Consider the following 20,310-nt stretch of genomic DNA (forward strand, 5'->3'; position numbering starts at 1 on the left):
TGTCTTTAAGATGTTTTTGATTTAGAATGTATGTAAAACTTGACAACTTGTCAGATGTTTGTACACAGCAGATGCTTTCCAGATCAAGTCATCTTTAACAGACATCTTGCAGACGTACATGTGCTATCTGAGATCTTAATTAACGGTAACAATAAGATGCAATTTGAAGGTGTGACACATTTTACTGTCATGTTGTCAGAAGAAGTCCTAATGCCACATTAGCCAGCATTATTGTGAATTAGCTGCTGCAACAGTCAGTTTTCTTCTAGTTTCTTATTAGATAATGTAAACAATGCTCAAAAACAGACGTTTGTAACAATAATTTACGGTAAATTAACAATTTTAAGTTGTAGCCACATTAGCGAGGATTAGCACACTTCAGAGATGTCAGGTGACCACTTTCTAATTCTGTGATTGGCTGACACAGGTAGTGCGTTATTTTCTGCATGATGTCAGCTCTAGTGCTCACCTTGCCGCCAGTCCACCCGGCCGAAGGTTGGAGACGCGTGGTTTGCCGTCCTTGTCTGTGCCGCCAGAGATGGTGAGACCTAAAGTGCTTCCTTCCTTCTTAATCAGCTCAACCAGCGTAACCCCACGCAGTTCTTCAGGCCAGAAACACAATAGACAAACACATACACGCACATACATAAGAGACAAAAGTCGGCAGCGTGTTATTATGACACTCAGATTATGATTACTCAGATGGTCTCTGATATTATATTGGATATGCAAATGTGCTGCATTTACTCTCATCTAACTAAAGATAAGAAACTTTGTGAATTCTCAATATCACGATTTCCCCATATCGTTTTAAAATGCTACACCGCAACTAACTTACACTGATTTTCAATTCATGCTGTGACTATATGAATTCTTAAACAGAAAATCCAAACCAAGAGGCACATGAAAGAAAACATCTATCACACACCAGTAGTGCAGCAGAAATTGGGATGCTACATTTTCCTCTGGAATCCAACTGTGCCACAAAATCTCTCACAGAGTCTAATCTAATCACGCCAATGCCTGTGTGGGTTTAAATGTGAACAGATTGGAACTACAATGTTTTCCACAAGTAAAAATGTAATGGACCGTTCGCATACATTTAGCTAAGTCTTTTCAAACTATGATAATGATTGCTGTAATATCAGTTCTGAGAAAGCCTTATTCTGGCAGTATGTTTTTGTAACATTTCCTTTATATTATTACATTATATTATATTTTATATTATATGATATTATATTATATATATATATATTATATTATATTATATTATATTATATTATATTATATTATATTATATTATATATATTATATTATATTATATAATATTAGACCCTGGACCACAAAACAAGTTATTTCCATTGATGTATGTATGTTTGTTAGGATAGGATAATATTTGGCCAAGATACAACTATTTTGAAAATCTGGAATCTGAGGCAAGAAAATCATCTTTAAAGTTGTCCATATAAGTTCTTAGCAATGCATTTTACTAATCAAAAATTATGTTTTGATATATTTTCGTTAGAAAATTTACAAATATATCTTCATGGAACAAAATCTTTACTTAATTTCCTAATGATTTTTGGCATAAAAGAAAAATCGATAATTTTGACTCATACAATGAATTTTTGGCTATTGCTACAAATATACCCGTGCTATTTAATTATATTAGATTTTTTTTTATATTAAGTTTGAGGTCAATACATTTTATTTATTTATTTTTTATTTATTTATTTATTTATTCAAAATAAATACTTTAATTTCTCAAGGATACATTAAATTGATGAATATATATACAGTGCCCTCCACAAATATTGGCACCCTTGGTAAATATGAGCAAAGGCAGCTGTGGAAATAAATCTGCAATGTTTATCCTTTTGATCTTTCATTCAAAAAAAAAAAAAAAATCACAAAATGCTAACCTTTCATTGAAGTGACACAATGGAAATTGAGGAGAAAATCTCATTATGAAATAAGTGTTTTTCTCTAGTTCATGTTGGCCACAATTATTGGCACCCCTAGAAGAACATAGTCGGGATGTGCAGAACAAGATTGCTGAGCTTCACAAAATAGAAAGTGGCTGTAAGAAAAGAGCTAAAACATCAAAACTCCCCATTTCCATCATCAGGGCACTAATTAAAGGGGTCATCGGATGCCCATTTTCCACAAGTTGATATGATTCTTTAGGGTGTTAATGAAAAGTCTATAATATACTTTGGTTAAAAATTCTCATTGGTAGTGTAAAACAACACCCTTTTTACCTTGTCAAAATGAGCTCTGCAAAAATCATCCCATTCTGAGGGATTGTTCCTTTAAATGCAAATGAACTCTGCTCGCCCCGCCCTTCTCTTCTCTCTGTGGAGTGAAGCATTTAGCCGCTAAACTTGCTAACTAGCACGTTATTAGGAAAGGTGATTGCAGAGATTCACAATAAACCCCTTATACTCACTTCTGCTGTAGATGAAGCTGGATCACGAATGATTTGCGCGAACATAGACGCATTTATGTAGATCGGGAGGTGCATTCCCTTCACAAACAAACGTAATCCACTGCATCTTCAGGCTCAGATATCAGGAGTAAATGACGATCACTGTATTCATTATTACATCCAGCAACACAACACCTTAATCTGAGATATTCTTGTCTAATTTACATCCCTGCTCCAGCATCAAAACAATGGAGGTCCAACTGTTACAGCTGATGTAAAGCGGGTCTGAGGTAAGATGCTCATGTCAATCAACTATTGTGGGAGCGGCCTCTGTCGGTGTGACGACACACCAACAGGCATCTGAGAATGGCTCGATTTGAAAAAGGGGATATTATTTTTACAGATTAATTAAAAACCACTGCATGGATTTTTATCATTATAGTGTAGATGTGTACATACACTGCCAACACACATTAATGTTCAAACAACATGTAAAAGTGAACTTTGCATCCAATGACCCCTTTAAGAAGTTCAGATCAACTAAAGATGTTACAAATCTGCCTAGAAGAGGACGTGTGTCTATATCGTCCTAATGGATGGTGAGGAGGAGACTTTGAGTGGCCAAAGACTCTCCAAGGATCACAGCTGGAGAACTGCAGTGATTAGTTGAGTCTTGGGGCCAGAAAGCCTAAAAAAAAAAAAAATTAAAATAGCCCCTACATTACCACATGTTGGTTAGGAGGGTTTCAAGAGAAATCCTGCTCGCTCATCCAAAAACAAACTCCAGCATATTTAGTTGTCAGATAAGACTAGAACTTCAAACGGACTGGCTTCTGTGGTCAGACGAAACTAAAAAAAGAGCTTTTTGGCAGCAAACACAGATGGGTTTGGTGCAAACGGGGATAAAAAGTACCCCATGCACATATTTAAATAAACTGCTGGATCTTTAATGTTCTGTGCCAATTTTTCTGCCAGAGATCCTGGACATCTTGTTTAGATACATGGCATCATGGATTATATCAAATACTAAGAGATAAAAAAAATCTAAACCTGACTGCCACTGTTAGAAGGATCTGGAGAGATTCTGTATGAGGGAATGGTCTCTGATCTCTTGTCAGGTCTTCTCCAGTCATTATAGGAAAAAACTCAGAGCTGTTATCTTTAATAAAGGACGTTGCAATAATTGGGTGCTAATAATTGTGGCTAACGTGAACTAGAGAAAAAAAATAATTTAATAACGAGATTTCCCCCAAACTTTCTATTGTTCATTATCAAAAGGATAAACAATGCAGATTTATTTCCACAGCTGCCTTTGCTTATATTTACCAAGGATGTCAATACTTGTGGAGGGCACTGTATATATATATATTTAAAATAAATTTTGTTATTTTAAACCTTCCATTCATAAAGTAAAAAAAAATCATGATTTCCATAAAAATATTAAGAACATGGTTGCCAAGTCCGCAGTTTTCCTGCAGAATTGAACTACTTTTAAACTGTTGCCACAGGCTTATTTTTTCTCGCTATGGGTTAATTGTTTAACATATTGCATAAAATATATAATAATAAAACTGAGGTCAGTGTTAAGTTTTGTGAATGAGGGCCACTGGTAAGGAGCCCTTGAGCTGTGTTTATGATCACTACAATACATTAGTTTTCAACAGTGACTGTAAAATATGTATTAATAAAATATTCAGGTAGTTTTGATATTTGGGATATGGTCACTGGGTTACTTTTAGGCTATTTTTGATTGGCCTTTGAGCTAGTTTTGTTATGCAGATCTGGCAACCCTGATTGAACAGTAGCAAAAATGAAATTAAAAGATATTCAAATAGAAAAAAAGTTTTGTTTTTTAATTAAAAAAAAAAAAAAAAATATAATATTACTTTTTTTTCTGCATTTTTGAGCAAACTAATGCAGCTCTGGAGATCATAAGAGGTCTTTCTTTCTCCAAATATCAATTTAAAAATAAATTATCCTTTAGTATTATTTTTGTATGAAGATGTGTGTATGCAAACTTAAAAATGCGGGAACATATAAAAACAACAACAACAACAAAAAAAAAACAGTTAAATGAAATTAAGATGTAAGTCAAATGTAAAATAACCTTTGAAAATCTCCGTTCTGCTTTTAAGACGTCATTTTGAAACTTTTCCAAAGTCACACTTTCAGTTGACTCAGCTAATCCAATTAGTTTTAAAGAAGAAAGAGGTCTTGGATCAGCAAGCGCTTGCAGCTAGCAGAATGACTCAGACAGACACTTCTCAAGAACCGCAGGAAACATCTGGATAAAGCTATAACAACACCCTCAAACCCCCTTGTGTTCTCCATCTCAAACAGCCATCCAAACCAATGTGGCAAGAAGAACTCAAACATCCCCAATGGGGAGAGACAGACACGATCCCCAAGATCAAAAGACGCTGGAGGAGCGGAGCGGCTGGCTCTCGCTGGGAGGATTTGCGGGGGCACAAACAGATGGCATAGAATAAGAGTCAGTCATACCTGGGATGCTTTGTCTTCTGGATGTCAGCGAGTTGTCTGGCCCCGTCGAGTCCTTGTTCCCCTTAGAGTACGGCCCATCATCTGCAAGGCGAGAAACATGTAATCAATTAGAAGACCTCAGAGAAAACAGTCCACCCTAAATGCAACTGTGAGAAATCAGCTGTTGGTAAAGAAAGTATGTTCATTCATATAAAATACTACTGATGAGTGAATCCCATAAAATCTGTCAAGAGTCTCTCTCTCTCTCTCTCTCTCTCTCTCTCTCTCTTTCCATCATTAATTAACAAAAATATAGCAAAAACACATTAATTCATATTAACTAGAAGGGAGATTGTATTACATCTCAATCACCTCTGTATTCATAGACAGATGAACTGTTTTTTTCACTGCAGTGAGTATTAGCATCCAGAGACATGCTAATGAGAATTTCTGTCATCTATTGACAGTAATAATCACAGAAACACAATAATTCTTCATAGAAAACATTTGCGTGACAAACGTCTTTCGGATTGTTTTCTGTCAAGCCGAATGGCTGAGTGCACTTGCTTCATTTGGAGCAGATAAAATATTCATGAACAGCACAGTTTTAATTTCTTCAAAGTTTCTACATAAATTAGGATTTTCCCCTTGTGCGCTGGGCTCATCAGCGCTAAGCGTCTCTGGAGCTTCCTTACGCTTGGCACAATTCACTTCATCTTTTCACGCCAGCAGGACAAACACTATTAATGTATTCAGCCGAAAAAAGGTAACACCTGTTGCCACTATTGTTATGATACTAATAAGCTTATAAACTTTCGCTTGCGAGTTTCCTTTAAATCAAAGAAAAGTCTTTAAGGAATACTTTACCCAAAAGTAAAAAGTCTGCCATTTACTCTCCCTCATATGTCAATCCAAACCTGTGTAACTTTATTTATGTAAGTATGTATGTATGTACACTACCGTTCAAAAGTTTGGGGTCAGTACATTTTTATTGTTTCTGTTTTTTTTTTTTTTTTTTTTTAAGAAATTAATACTTTTATTCACCAAGGATGTATTAAGTTAATAATTAAAAGTTTATTAAAAGGTAATAATAAATAATTTACATTGTTATAAAATATTTATATTTTGAATAAACACTCTACTTTTTAAACTTGTTATTCATGAAAGAATCCTGAAAAAAAAAAAAAAAAAATCACAGGTTCCAAAAAATATTTGGCAGCACAGCTGTTGATATTATCCAACATTGATCATTCTAATAATAAATCAGCATATTAGAATGATTTCTGAAGGATCATGTGACACTTAAGACTGGAGTAACAGCTGATAAAAATTCAGCTTTTCATCACAGGAATAAATTCTATTTTAAAGTATGTTAAAATAAAAAACATTATTTTATATTGTAAAAACATTTTGCAATATTACTGTTTTTTTTTCTATATTTTTAATCAAATAAATGCAGCCTTGATGAGCATAAGAGACTTCTTTAAAGACTATTACAAGACTTACTGACCCCAAACTTTTGAACGGTAGTGTATGTATGTATTTATTTTTTGTCTTATAAGCCGGAGTTCTTTAAGTGTGCAGAGGACAGTAAAGAAAAAAACAAAACAAAAAACAAATACAAAAAAAAAAAAACACAACCAAAACAAAACACACAAAATGAAGAAAAAAAAAAACACAAAACAAAACAACCAAACACACAAAGTGAAACAAAACAAACAACAACAAAAAGAAGCAAAACAAACAAGACAAAACAAAAAACAACCAAAACAAAGCATAAAACGAAACAAAATGACACAAAGATGAAATGAAACAAAAAAACAAAACAAAAACAACCAAAACAAAACAACATAAGCAAACAAAAAAGACAAAACAAAAACACAACAAAACAAAAACACAGACACACACACACACAAAACAAAACAAAATGAAACAAAAACAACAAAAAAACACACAAAAAACAAAATGAAACCAAACAACAAAAACAAAAGACAAAAAAAAAAACCACAACCAAACCAAACAGCAAAACAACAAAAACAAAAGACAAAAAAACAACCCAAACAAAACATAAAATGAAACAAAATGACACAAAACAAACCAAAAACAACAAAAAGTAACAAAACAACAAAAACAAGACAAAACAAAAAACAACCAAAACAAAACACACAAAACAAAATTAAACAAAACAACATAAACAAAAAAGACAAAACAAAAACACAACAAAACAAGACATTAAACAAAACAAAATGACACAAAACAACATAAAAAACAAAAACAAAACAATGAATGAAACAAAACAACAAACAAAAAACTCACAAAAAACAACCAAAACAAAACACACAACAAAACAAAATGAAACAAAATAACATAAACAAAAGACAAAACAAAAACACAACAAAACACACAAAATGAAATAAAAATGAAGCAAAAAAATGAAATAAAACAAAACAAACAACAAAAACAAAAGAAAAAACAAAAACACAACAAAACAAAAACTAATAATGAAACAAACCAACATAAACAAAAACACAAACAAAATGAAACAAAACATAAAATTAAACAAAACAACAAAAAAGAAAAAAACAAAAATACAACAAAACTAAGAACAACCAAAAAAAAAAAAAACAGCAACAATAAAAACAAAAAGGAAACAAAACAACAAAAACTGAACACAAAACACAACCAAAACAAAAAGCACAAAATGAAACAAAAACAAAACACAAAAAAAAAAAAAAAAAAACAGAAAAAAATTTAAACTAAAACATAACAAAAATCTAAACACAAAGTGAAATAAAACAGAAAACAAAACAAAATGTGCATACATACAAATCAGTCAATCAATCAATCAATCCTGCAAGCAGAATGTCCAAGCAGCTATTTTCAAAACAATGTAGACAACAACTGGGGCTGTCAAACTCCAAACAGGACAACATGTAGTGTTAAAATCTACTGTGTCATAAGGCTTGGGAAAATATAGCAATTCACTAGATTTAGAACTTACAACATATTTCACTATAAGGAAAAGAACAGCTAGAACAATTAGGGTCTTAGAAGGTTTGGAATGACAAGAGAATGAGCAAATTATGACAAATCTTTCATTTTGAGATGAAATATTTAATATTGCACAAACAAACTCTCACAAGCCCATTACGATGAAGGGAACCTGCAGTGAATGAAGAATCTGGCAGCAGGTTGCAGTGATGACTCTAAGATACCATCACCTGACTGAGGTTATGCTGCGTGAGGCGGTAAGGGTTTGTTGTCAGAAGATAAGAGTCTTCCAGCAGCAGTTACAAGGATATTTTCTTATTACTTGATAGTAGATATGTGCTTATCCATAATACTGTACACAGTGCAAGCTGATATGAAGGCCAGAAACTTCTACTTTTCAATCTTACTTGTAACACAATTTCTTCAGAATGAAAACATTATTAAAAAGAAAAGAAACCTATTTAGTAAAACCTTTATAAATCTCAGCTTTATAATATATTTTTAAATAAGAGTGTTCTGGGGGGCTTTAGCATCTTAGCTCATTTATATGCAGTTGACTTTAAGCATGATTAACATGATCATCTAAGTTGTTACTCCATGTCCTAACACGGCAGACACGGCACAACACAAATTCATTTTTTTCCCCCCTAAATTAATCAAGTGTACGTCTGCAAGATATACACTTAAAGATCACTTGATCTAGAAAGCATCTCCTGTGTACAAACATCTGACAGACGTCTGTAAGATGTCAGTTTTACATACATTCTAAATCATAAACATCTTAAAGACATCTAATAGATGTCTATTTGACATCTGATAGGAGACGTCCTATAGACGTATTGCAGATGCAAACATACAAAAAGTACATAAAAATATGTCTCGCAGATGTAAAAACAGACGTTAAATACACAGCAGATGCTTTCCAGATCAAGTGATCTTTAACAGACATCTTGCAGACGTTTGTGTGCTACCTGGGTGTGCTATCAGGAAGACATATATATATGACGCATGCATTTACATCTGCAAGACATATTTATTAGAGCGTTTGATCATCTGCAATACGTCTATTGGACGTTTCCTATCAGATGTCAAATAGACATCTATTAGATGTCTTTAAGATGTTTATGATTTAGAATGTATGTAAAACTGACATCTTACAGACATCTGTCAGATGTTTGTACACAGCAGATGCTTTCCAGATCAAGAGATCTGTAACAGACATCTGGCAGACGTACAGTACATGTGTATCAGGGACATGAGTATCAGGGTATGGCTTTCTGATGGGTTTGTAGCATGATTAGCTCATTTCTGTACTGCTTTTATGGGTTTCTGCAGGATTTTTTTGGCATGATTAGCACATTACTATACTGCTTTTATTAGTTTCTAGGGAGTTTTTAACATGATTAGCACAATACTGTAATTTTTTTATAGGTTTGTAAGAGGTTTTAGCATGATTAGCACAGTATTATCCAGCTTTTATAGGTTTCTGGGGAGATTTTAGCATGATTACTACACTGCTCGTATGCCTCAGTAAAAGAAGCCAACCCTCAAATCTCATTTATATTCAGGTCTCTAGATTGTTTTGTTCCCTTCTTTAACGTCAGTCTGTTGTAGATTTTTCACAAATAGGTTGTGTGCCGAAGTTTAACACTTAAGCCTTAGCAAACAGCACTAAAAACCATAATTCAAACTAAAGCCTGTTCTGTTTTGACGTTGACTGTTTTTCGCTGAACTGCATGCCTCAAAACACAACATCATTAGGACAAGATGCAGTAATACATTCAACCTCCTACAGTCGTGAATTCCCTTATGTGACATGTTGTGTGACCGAACCAAATAAAAACAGAATGAAATACCTTGTGCCACTCGCCAAAGGAGGACAGAATGAGACCAGACAAGTGCAAAAAAAAAAAAATATATATATATATATATATGTACATGCCTTCATGAGAATGCGAGGACAGTCTGCGGGGAGCAATCTAAAGTGTTTATTGTTGTATTTGTGAAAGCTATTACTGACAGGGCTCAACGATGGGATTAGCCTCAAGCTCTAGCACAAGACCAAACCAACAAAACTCCCTCCCAGCCGGCAGAAAACTCCAGCGTATCGGCATTCACTGTGATGAGCAGCATTCGTCTAATCCGCTCGCTCGAGGGTTTTGGAAACCTTCACGAGTCACCTATCAAAGGAAGCGATTTAGCTGTGACGGGTACCTAACTCGCGAAGCACCGAGTCATCTGTTTTTGTCATGCACCGAAGTGCCACTGCACAAAAAGAGGTAAATAAAATAAAATAATCCTAGCTTAACCTCAAGGACCTGAACGAAAACTGAAGACTAAAAAATAGATAAAATAAAATAAAATAAAATAAAATAATCATGCTTGCATTAGCAAACAATACTAACAAATGCACATTACAGAACACAATAAATTACTACAATATGCAGATCATGATACACCATAAACTAGTATTAAAAGACTATTGTGAATGCAGGCTATTCAGAAAGAACGCCGTTTAGTGAATCTTTTTTTAAAGTAAACTGCTCAAATGAATGGCTCTAATTAAGCTGAAGATACGGTAGCTATAATCTGAGAGAGCTCGAGTCTCTCTTTGTTTAAACTCCACATGTCCTCCAGTAATTACTCCCCATTATCAGCACCAAACAGCCAGAAGCTTCACCCAGGAAAGGAACCTGCAACTTGGGTGATATGTGCTACACAGACTGATTGCGAACACACACCTCACACATTCAAACTTCCTAAGAAAGAGCAACAAAATACACACACACACATTAGTAACTAACTTTTGCATGGTCCTGTCAAGCAGACAAAAACATGAACATGATGAATAGGACATGTGGCTTTGCATGGTTAAATGACATAGTGCTGTTATCACTTAGGGTGTACTCACTTTTGTTGCCAGCTATTTTGACAATAATGGCTGTATGTTGGGTTATTTTCAGGGGACAGTAAATGTACACTGCTATACAAGCTGCACATTGACTACTCTAAAATATATCCAAGTTTCATTTCTATAGTATTGTTCCTTAAGAAGATATAGTAAAAACATTGCTGAAATGTGAGGAGTGTATTCACTTTTGTGAGATACTGTATGTGTGTCTCGATTCGGCCTCCAAAATTAACCATGTGTGGTATCGATAGCTGGGTTTCCATCCAAAGTTGTAAATTTAACATATGTGCAAAACTGGAATATCACACAAAATATTTGCAAATAAGCACTGTTTTCATACAACGAGTCAAAGAGATCAAAATTGTCACTTCCTGATAAGCTGTTAATACATTTCACTAAGAAAAATTGGAGAAGCCACTAATTAGAATAACTTTTATGTAATAAATTAGCCTCAGACCGAGCAGACGAAACACAATACACGCGAAACAAAATATTTGCTTTTGAAGGTAGATTCCTGCTGTTGGGAACGCAGCTGTGTAAGATGGTTCTGGGAGGCAATTATACAGAGGCCGATAGCCTTTTGGGCAAATGTGCTAACATATATTGTGGCGTTATGCTATGGGCGTCCCGAGTTCGAATTCAGGACTGTTTCCAATCCCTTGCTGCTTCTTTTACCTGTCAGCTCTCCACTATCCTTTCATAATAAATTCAGAAAACATCAAAAATAAATCTTTAAAAAAAAAAAAAAAACCACTTGATCTGGAAAGCATCTGCTGTGTACAAACATCTGTAAGATGTCAGTTTTACATACATTCTAAATCATTCTATACACATTAACCCTTTTTCAAACAAGTCAAAAACCACCTCAAGCAAGCGTAAAAACTTTTTTGCAAATCAAGGGATTTTCTACTTTTTACTGCATTTAATAGCACAGATAGTACATGTACATCTGCAAAATGTCTGTTAAAGATTTCTTGATCTGGAAAGCATCTGCTGTGTACAAACATCTGGCATAAACATCTTAAAGACATCTAATAGACGTCTGTTTGACATCTGATAGGAAACGTCCAATAGACGTATTACAGATGAGCAAACTACGTCTTGCAGATGTAAATGCAGACGTCAAAAAGACATCTCCGAGATGTACATGTGCTATCAGGGATGTCAGATTTACATACATTCTAAATCATAAGCATCTTAAAGCATCTTAAACATCTAATAGACGTTTATTTGACATCTGATAGTAAACGTCCTATAGATGTTTTGCAGATGAGCAAACACTCGCTAAGGTTGTCCCGAGTTCGAATCCCAATCCCTCCACCTTTCTCTCCCACTTCGTTTCCTGTCAGCTCTCTACTATCCTGTCATAATAAAGGTAAAATAAATAAATAAATAAAATCAAATAAACAAATACTTTGATAACAGACTTTACTTGGGCATTTAAGAATGACCATAACAACATTTCAGATGCTGCGCAACAAGACCGGTCCGCTGGATAGTCATGTTATGCCGCCCCATTGTGCAAGGTCACATGATTTTTTTGATGCGCATGGACAAATTTATTTGTCAAATTCTCCCATTAGCGAAATTTGGCATCACTCGTTTCTTATGCGATATTTCTATTTTTTAATAGTATGGTAAATAAATTAAAAAATAAATAATAAATAATCACACTTTTTTTCTGAAATTAATCATGAATAATCACGATTAATCCCACATCGTCTGTAGCTTTCCTGCACTGGTTTGACTAGCGCCTGGCGCTGAAGTGCAACTGAAAAGTCTCCTGTTTGATGTGGTCACAAAGACTTTCTGCGACTAAATAAACACACTTCTTGTCAAGAAAAAAAAGAGACAAGCAACTTGTTAGTGGGGTGGTCAACCCTAGCTGCACTCAACCCAGATAGCGCATGTATGTCTGCAAGATGTCTGTTAAAGATCAGTTGTTCTGAAAAGCATCTGCTGTGCACAAACATCTGACAGACATCTGTAAGATCCTAGATAGCACATTACGTCTGCAAGATGTCTTTTAAAGATCCGTTTTTCCCCTGTGTCTTTAGAACACCATGTCATATGCATGATGAGAATATGAAATAAGTGCAATGTTTATAGCTAACATTGCTTTAGATCCTTTTACCATGTATAAATGCAAAGTTTCAAGATTGATTGGTAACCATAAACGACCTACAGTTACACCATATCTACACCGGACATAAGCATAAAATAAAGTTCACATTCTAACTGACAACACTTAAATGCTAAGGATATAATTTAAAACAGAAAAGGGAACCTACTGGAAAATGCTTTTAAAACACTGTCACACTAACCACCATAATCATCTAGGGTCTTGTTCAGAGACGCTCTCAAGGAGCTGAATCCATACGGCAGGGGCGTGTGTGTTCGGGAACATCACGGCAGTGAGGTTTCACCACTTTTATGTCTCGGCCTCCGAAATTAATGTTCCTTGAAACCATGTGGAGGCGAATAAGAACCAGTATTTTAGATCAAAGCACGTTTGCACAAAACACCAATGCAGGTTGCCCTGCGAGCGGCACCACGGGATGTTGTCATTATGCATGTTGACACTGTGGGGCGATGTGTGGAATTTTGCAGGGTTTCTGGGCATGAATGTACCAGGACTGAAAGCTTTCCAGACCGATTTGTTGGGTCATTTTAAGTTCAGCACTCCTGAGGGATGTTCCTTGACTAAGTGTGCTTCTAGTAAACTTACTCAGTTGCAATTGGGTAATGATCCAAACCTTGTCAGTATGATGTTCTTGAAGCTTTACAAAACCCTAAACCTTGATGGAAGGGTATTTGGCAAAAGGGTTAATTGCCTTTGAAAGCACTCAACCTGTCACCGTTTGTTTTAAATATCCATTTGTTTAATGTAATGCAATCGCGCTTAGCAATATTTACAGGTACATTAACCCAAACCGTTATTTTAAAGTACACCATTAAGCCTCACAGATGCCAATCACGTCTTTTCATGTGTGCACAGCTGTTCCTTTTAAATATGCATCGGACGTGCTTTGGACTAAACAAATCCGATGACTTTCAAAGCAAGCATGCTAATAAGCATTGCAATGAGGAAAAGTGAAGATTTTAGATTGTGCTGCCTGCCAAGACAACATCTGACAGGTCGCTGTTTCAAAATGTAGGTGGCAACCTTATGATTTTATGTTTTTATTACAGCTTATCCCAGGATGCATTGCGACAAGCTCAGTGAAAATGTGATATGGCAGACAACGCAATACTGAAAAGTAGCAGCTTAAAGACAATTTTATCTGATATTTCTGTAAGCTATGCGTTTATATTCTCTCTAGAGTACTATGTTGTTAGCTTAGCAACATGCTAACAACAAACCATATCGGAATCAATTAAAAACAAATTCTGAATGTCACACGTACGTCTGTGAGATGTCTGTTAAAGATCTCTTGATCTGGAAAGCATCTGCTGTGTACAAAAGTCTGACAGATGTATTTCAGATGTCAGTTTTACATACATTCTAAATCATAAACATCTTAAAGACATCTAACAGATGTCTATTTGACATCTGTTAGGAAATGTCCAATAGACGTATTGCAGATGAGCAAACACTCTAAATAATACATCTTGCAGATGTAAATGCAGATGTCAAATAGATGTCTCTGTGATGTATGTGTGTTTCTATTACAGATTTGTGAAAAACTTCCCAGATAGCACACAAACGTCTATAAGATGTCTGTTAAAGATCTTGATCTGGAAAGAAACTGCTGTGTACAAACATCTGCCGGGCGTCTGTAAGATGTCAGTTTTACATACATTCTAAATCATGACATCTTAAAGACATCTAATAGACGTCTGTTTGACATCTGATAGGAAACGTCCTATAGATGTATTGCAGATGAGCAAACACTCAAAGTATGTCTTGCAGATAAGTGCAGATGTCAAATAGACATCTCCGTGATGTATGTGTGCTATCAGGGCTGGGACATTTGATAAATGCATAAAAAACTACTGTGAAATTTCTTTCCATCAACCGATGTTATGCAACTAAAATGTAATTTTTTCCTCATGTGATAAATCACGCCAATGAATGTTCGTAGGATGCTTTGTTAAACAAGACAGTAGAGAAATGACAGGAAATTATGAGTCGAAGAGAGGGGAGAGTGGGATTGGCAAAGGACCTTGAGACGGTAATCAAAGTCGGGTCACCGCAAACTTGCGCAGAATTGCGCTATACATTGGTGCACCAACCGCCAGGCTATCAGCGCCAACTAGCCATTTTTTTTAAGTGAAGGAGATGTAGGTGTGTATCTTTAGCAGCTTCAGAAACGTGCTGCTTCACGGCTGATATAAACATAAGCCCTGACTATAGTGACTTGACTAGACTAGAAATCAGCTCCGGTGACTGTATCACAGACGTGTGCAGTGTAAATAGCGAATTAAGCAAGGAAACCTCTTATACTTAAGAGTGGTCATGTATGAGGTGTTTCTTTTCTTTTTTGGGGGGGCCTTTTTCATGGTTTTTAATGGACAGGACAGTAGAGAAGGACAGGAAAGTGTGGGGTGAAGAGTTGGGAACGAGACTGGCAAAGGACCACAAGTCGGGACTCAAACTCGGGTTGCCAGTGGTGCAGTTGCCCTATACGTTAGTGTGCTAACCGCTTGGCTATAAGCACTGATGTATGAGGTGTTTCTTGTAGGTTACAGTACGTTAAAGAATGACCATGTGACTTTTCATGAATGCCAGGTGATTTGTAAATGTAAAAAACTGTTTTCGTTTGCAGTTTTGCGAAATACTGCTTTTTGAATTAGCTGAAAAATCTAGTAGCCCCACACTACAGAACACAAGTTCCAGGGGCTGGGGTTGGATTCACATCTAGGGGGCGGAGATGGTAGGTTTAGGGGTGGAGATGAGTGGGTTTAGGGATCAGGGGGTGGAGACAGGTAGGTTTAGGTATATATATAAGGTATATATATATATATATATATATTTTTTTTTTTTTTTTCGGAAAATAAATATTTTTGTACTTTTTAAGCACAAAAGCTCATGCAGCACAGGTTCTGGGATGCGCGTTCACGTACTATTGAATCGTGTCGAAAGGTCACGCCGAACGTAGGTGGAACTACAGACCCAGTGTTTACAAAGCGAACGCGCAAAGACTAAGAAAGTAGGAGAAAATAAGATGGAGTTTTTGGCCATACTCTACCTTTTTTAGCTGGAGTACACAGACAATGAACTTTGATGTGATTCGTAGTAGTAATGGGAAGTTCAGATAATTTTACCGACTCGGACCTTTGAGTCTCGTTCAGCAAAATAAACAAATCTTTTTTCAAGTCATTTCGTTCATTTTAGCAAAATATAATTGTAATGTTACATGTTACTCCCCTAACACATCTACTGCTTACACAAACGTTGATCACACTACAAACAAGACAAAACTATAATGCTATAAGAAACAGAAAAGATTCATTCATTGTTTACCTGGGTCTTTAGTCTACGATTAGCTCACCTCACCTCTTATCTAAGTTTTTGGGTTTGAGTCATTCGTTCATCACGCGACAGGCCCATAAGATGAACAAACGACTCGAAAAACCCAAAGACTCAAAACAGGTGAACTAATTCCAGTACAGAACCCAATAGGATGTTGCACATGCGTGACTGAACGAATCACTCCCCGAAACGACTCATTCTTCCCGAGTCACATTAAAGATTCGTTCAAAATGAACGAATGGTTCAAGAACGACCCATCACTAATTCATAGCATCGTGAATGCGCATCCCAGAGCCTGTGCTACACAAGCTGTTGTGCTTAAAAAGTATACAAATTTTTATTTTTCCAAAAAATGACTGCTTGTTTCACTAGATAAGACCCTTCTTCCTCGGCTGGGATCGTTTAGAGCCCTTTGAAGCTAATTTCTTTATGACTGAAGACAGGGAAGTGGACTCCTTTAATATTCAGTAGTTAAACCATGGTAACTGCAAATTAACCATGATTTTGCCACACTAACCATAACCATGGCACCCTTACGAAAATTAGCCCTAGCTTTATTGTAGTAAAACTGTAATAGCCATGTTTTTTTTTTTTTTTGGGGGGGGGCATATTGATTAGCATTTGTATAACCACAGTTTTACCACAAATACAATAGTTAAACTATAGTTAGTATAGCAAAAGCCATGGTTAATTTGAAGTTACCATGGTTTAACTCTAGTAACCATGTTTTTTGTTTGTTTGTTTGTTTTGTAGTAAAACTGTGGTTATATAAATGGTAATCAATCTGCCAAAAACCATGCTTACTACACTTTTACTATAATAAAACCATTGTAAGTTTTCATAAGGGTCATAGGATTATATATTATCACACTGGTATCTTACCATCATGCTAACATCAGACCAGACCCCACTTGAATCAATTTACCCAATTTGTGTGTGTGCTTTGCATATTAGAATACTGAGTCATTAGCTTATCAACATGCTAACATCAAACCCTACTGGAATCAATTGCAAGGCTAGTAGCGAACCTTGTAGCTTCATATTCCATATTAACTGAATCCCAGATTCTTTGATAACAGAACAAACAGGCTAGAGAACTACAAAAACAAAAGTTCACAGTATTACTTTGTACCTGAACACATTCAGAAGTATCTGTGTTTATGCTAGTTAACATTCAAGAGATCAAATAGAAAAGTTGCTATATTCAAAACTATCAACAGGTAAGAGTACAGGAGTTTTCTCCCATGCTTTAAGAATCGCTGGGACCTTTTTGATGTGACAGGATGTAATGCTGTTGTAAATCTCCAAGAGAACAGTCTAAATTGCCCTGACAAAGAGGCAGATGCATGTTTTCCTCCTTCCTACACCGGTATAAGGTGATGTCAGACAGCTTGCGCTATTTGTCTGACAACTGGGGTGTAGGAAGTTTAACAGGGAACAAATTTCAGCATGTTAACCCCTGAACCTTCCTTCTGGCTGTCTCCCGCTCACCACGGGAGATGTAATGCATTCCCACCCTCAGGACACAACCATAATTCACAGCAAATTTAAACGGACGGCTAACAACCTGTCATCAGGACATAGTGGATGGCCGGAGAGGTACAAGCAAACCCCTGTGGTGTTAACAACATCTGTCCAGTTCCCCTATTTTATATGTTGTGGAATTGAAAAGACTAAGACACATTGCTAGTACCAAATGTATTAATTCTTGAAAATTACACAGATCCAAGAACACAGTATCCTTGGCACAAAGCTTGCTTCATATTCACCAGGAGTTTCTTATTCTAAAAACAGACTATTAATTGAGCAAAGAATTATAGATCATTCTCCCTGAGGTTTCGAGTGAGACAAAGCGTTCTAATTCAAGGCACGTTTAACACTCGTTTCATCTTTTCACATCAAACTTGTCATTACTTGCCACAGTTGCAAAGCAATTCACAGTGCTACAAATATGCGATGATTACGCCCATTATTATTTAAAGAAATATACTTCGAAAACATATAATTACACCTAGTCCACCTTCTATCGCCATAACTCACTTTCCCCTGAATAACTCAATGCAACAAGCAAAGCAGCATCTGGACAAACAAGGCACAATTAGTATAATGAGCGGTTTGAAAATGCCAGCGATGTAAATGGGAGATTAGTCACAGGAAAGACAGCGAAGGAGGACGCTGTGCTCCTCCACATTAGAAGTTGTGTCAAACCATTGTGTGGGCGGTGGAAAAAGGTGGCTGTTGGTGTAATCGTTGTTTGTTCAAGTGGACTGAGACGCTTAAAGACGGATTATTTGTTTGCAATTATCATTTATATTCAGCGGTATTGGGTTCAGTCAAATGTTAGGCTTTCTAAGTTTGGAAAAGCGCACTTGCTGTTTGGACGCACTTTAGCAACCCTAACATTAAAACGCAAGTACATTAAATGGATAGTTCAGCCATAAATGGCACTCTCTGTTGAACGCACAATTAGCATTTATAAGGTTTTAAATATTGATATTTTTCTTACAAAAATGCATTGATTCACTTCAGAAGGCCTGCCAGGGCCATATAAATATATATATATTTATATATATATACATATAACTCTGATTGTATCCGTCTGAAAGAAGAAAGTCATATACACCTAGGATGGGATGGGGTAATTTTCATTTTTGAGTGAACTATTCCTTTAATTTAGCTTTTTACCACTTCAAAATGTTATGTTGTTACTGGTGAAAGTTTCCAATGTTGAATATTTTCAACTAATAATGTGAGTTTGGCTTCTGTTTGACTGAAAATACAGAACTAAGTGGTATGCTGGTGAAATATTTACACGATCATACACTCATGAGATGAAGATTCCAGTTTTATCAGAAAAAGCTGGAAATAACCCTGATAGCACATGCACATCTTGGAGATGTCTATTTGACGCCTGCATTTACATCTGCAAGACATATTTTTTACGTAGTTTGCCCATCTGCAACACGTCTATTGGACGTCTCCTGTCAGATGTCAAATAGACATCTGTTAGATGTCTTTAAGATGTTTATGATTTAGAATGTATGTAAAACTGACATCTTACAGACGTCTGAAGAGATGTCTATTTGACATCTGCATTTACATCTGCAAGACGTATTTTTTACGTAGTTTGCCCATCTGCAACGCCTCTATTGGACGTCTCCTGTCAGATGTCAAATAGACGTCTGTTAGATGTCTTTAAGATGTTTATGAGTTAGAATGTATGTAAAACTGACATCTTACAGACGTCTGAAAGACTTTTGTACACAAAAGATGCTTTCCAGATCAAGAGATCTTTAAGAGACATCTTGCAGACGTACGTGTGCTATCTGGGAATGTTTTACACTGAGTCCCAGATAGCACACGTACATCTGCAAGATGTCTGTTAAAAATCACTTGATCTGGAAAGCATCTGCTGTGTACAAACATCTGACAGATGTCTGTAAGATGTCAGTTTTACACACATTCTAAATGATAAACATCTTAAAGACATCTAACAGACGTCTATCTGACATCTGAAAGGAGACGTCCTATGGACAGATGAGCAAACTCTCTAAAAAATGTCTTGCAGATGTAAATGCAGACGTCAAATAGACGTCTCTGTGATGTATGTGTGCTATTAGGGGTGCGTCTCCTAATGGTGGCAGCCATTTTGAGATCACATCACAAGCTAATAAAATAAGGAATAGTTCACCCAAAAATGAAAATTAGCCCATTATTTACTAACCTCTTCAGGCATATAGGTGTATATGACTTCCTTCTTTCAGACAAATGCAATCAGAGTAATATAAAAAAAATTATTCTGACACTTCTAAGCTCTATAAAAGCATTGGGTGGGTGTTTTTTGTCAGCAGTTCAAAACAAGTCCAATAAAGCACATCTATCCATAATAAAAAAGTGCCTTACACGACTCCGGGTGGTGAATAAAGGCCTCTCGTAGCAAATCAGTGCATTTTGTAATAAAAAAATCCATATTTATAAGGTAATAATCACTTTAATCTAGCTTGCGTTAACACTTTTACAAAA

At 35.8% G+C, this 20,310-nt stretch overlaps 1 protein-coding gene across 1 annotated transcript in view; it reads right to left on the reverse strand.

Moving 5' to 3' along the window:
- The window catches only part of grip2b (glutamate receptor interacting protein 2b), a 176,742-nt gene that overhangs the window by 61,547 nt on the left and 94,885 nt on the right, over positions 1–20,310 (reverse strand). The window contains exons 2-3 of the mRNA XM_051095091.1: positions 4,931–5,011; positions 470–602 (exon numbers count right to left, since the gene is read on the reverse strand). Of these exons, the coding sequence (XP_050951048.1) occupies positions 470–602; positions 4,931–5,011 (214 nt within the window). The remainder of the gene's footprint in view (positions 1–469; positions 603–4,930; positions 5,012–20,310) is intronic.

This window comes from Labeo rohita, chromosome 22 (genome assembly GCF_022985175.1).
Source record: "Labeo rohita strain BAU-BD-2019 chromosome 22, IGBB_LRoh.1.0, whole genome shotgun sequence".
NCBI lineage: Eukaryota > Metazoa > Chordata > Actinopteri > Cypriniformes > Cyprinidae > Labeo > Labeo rohita.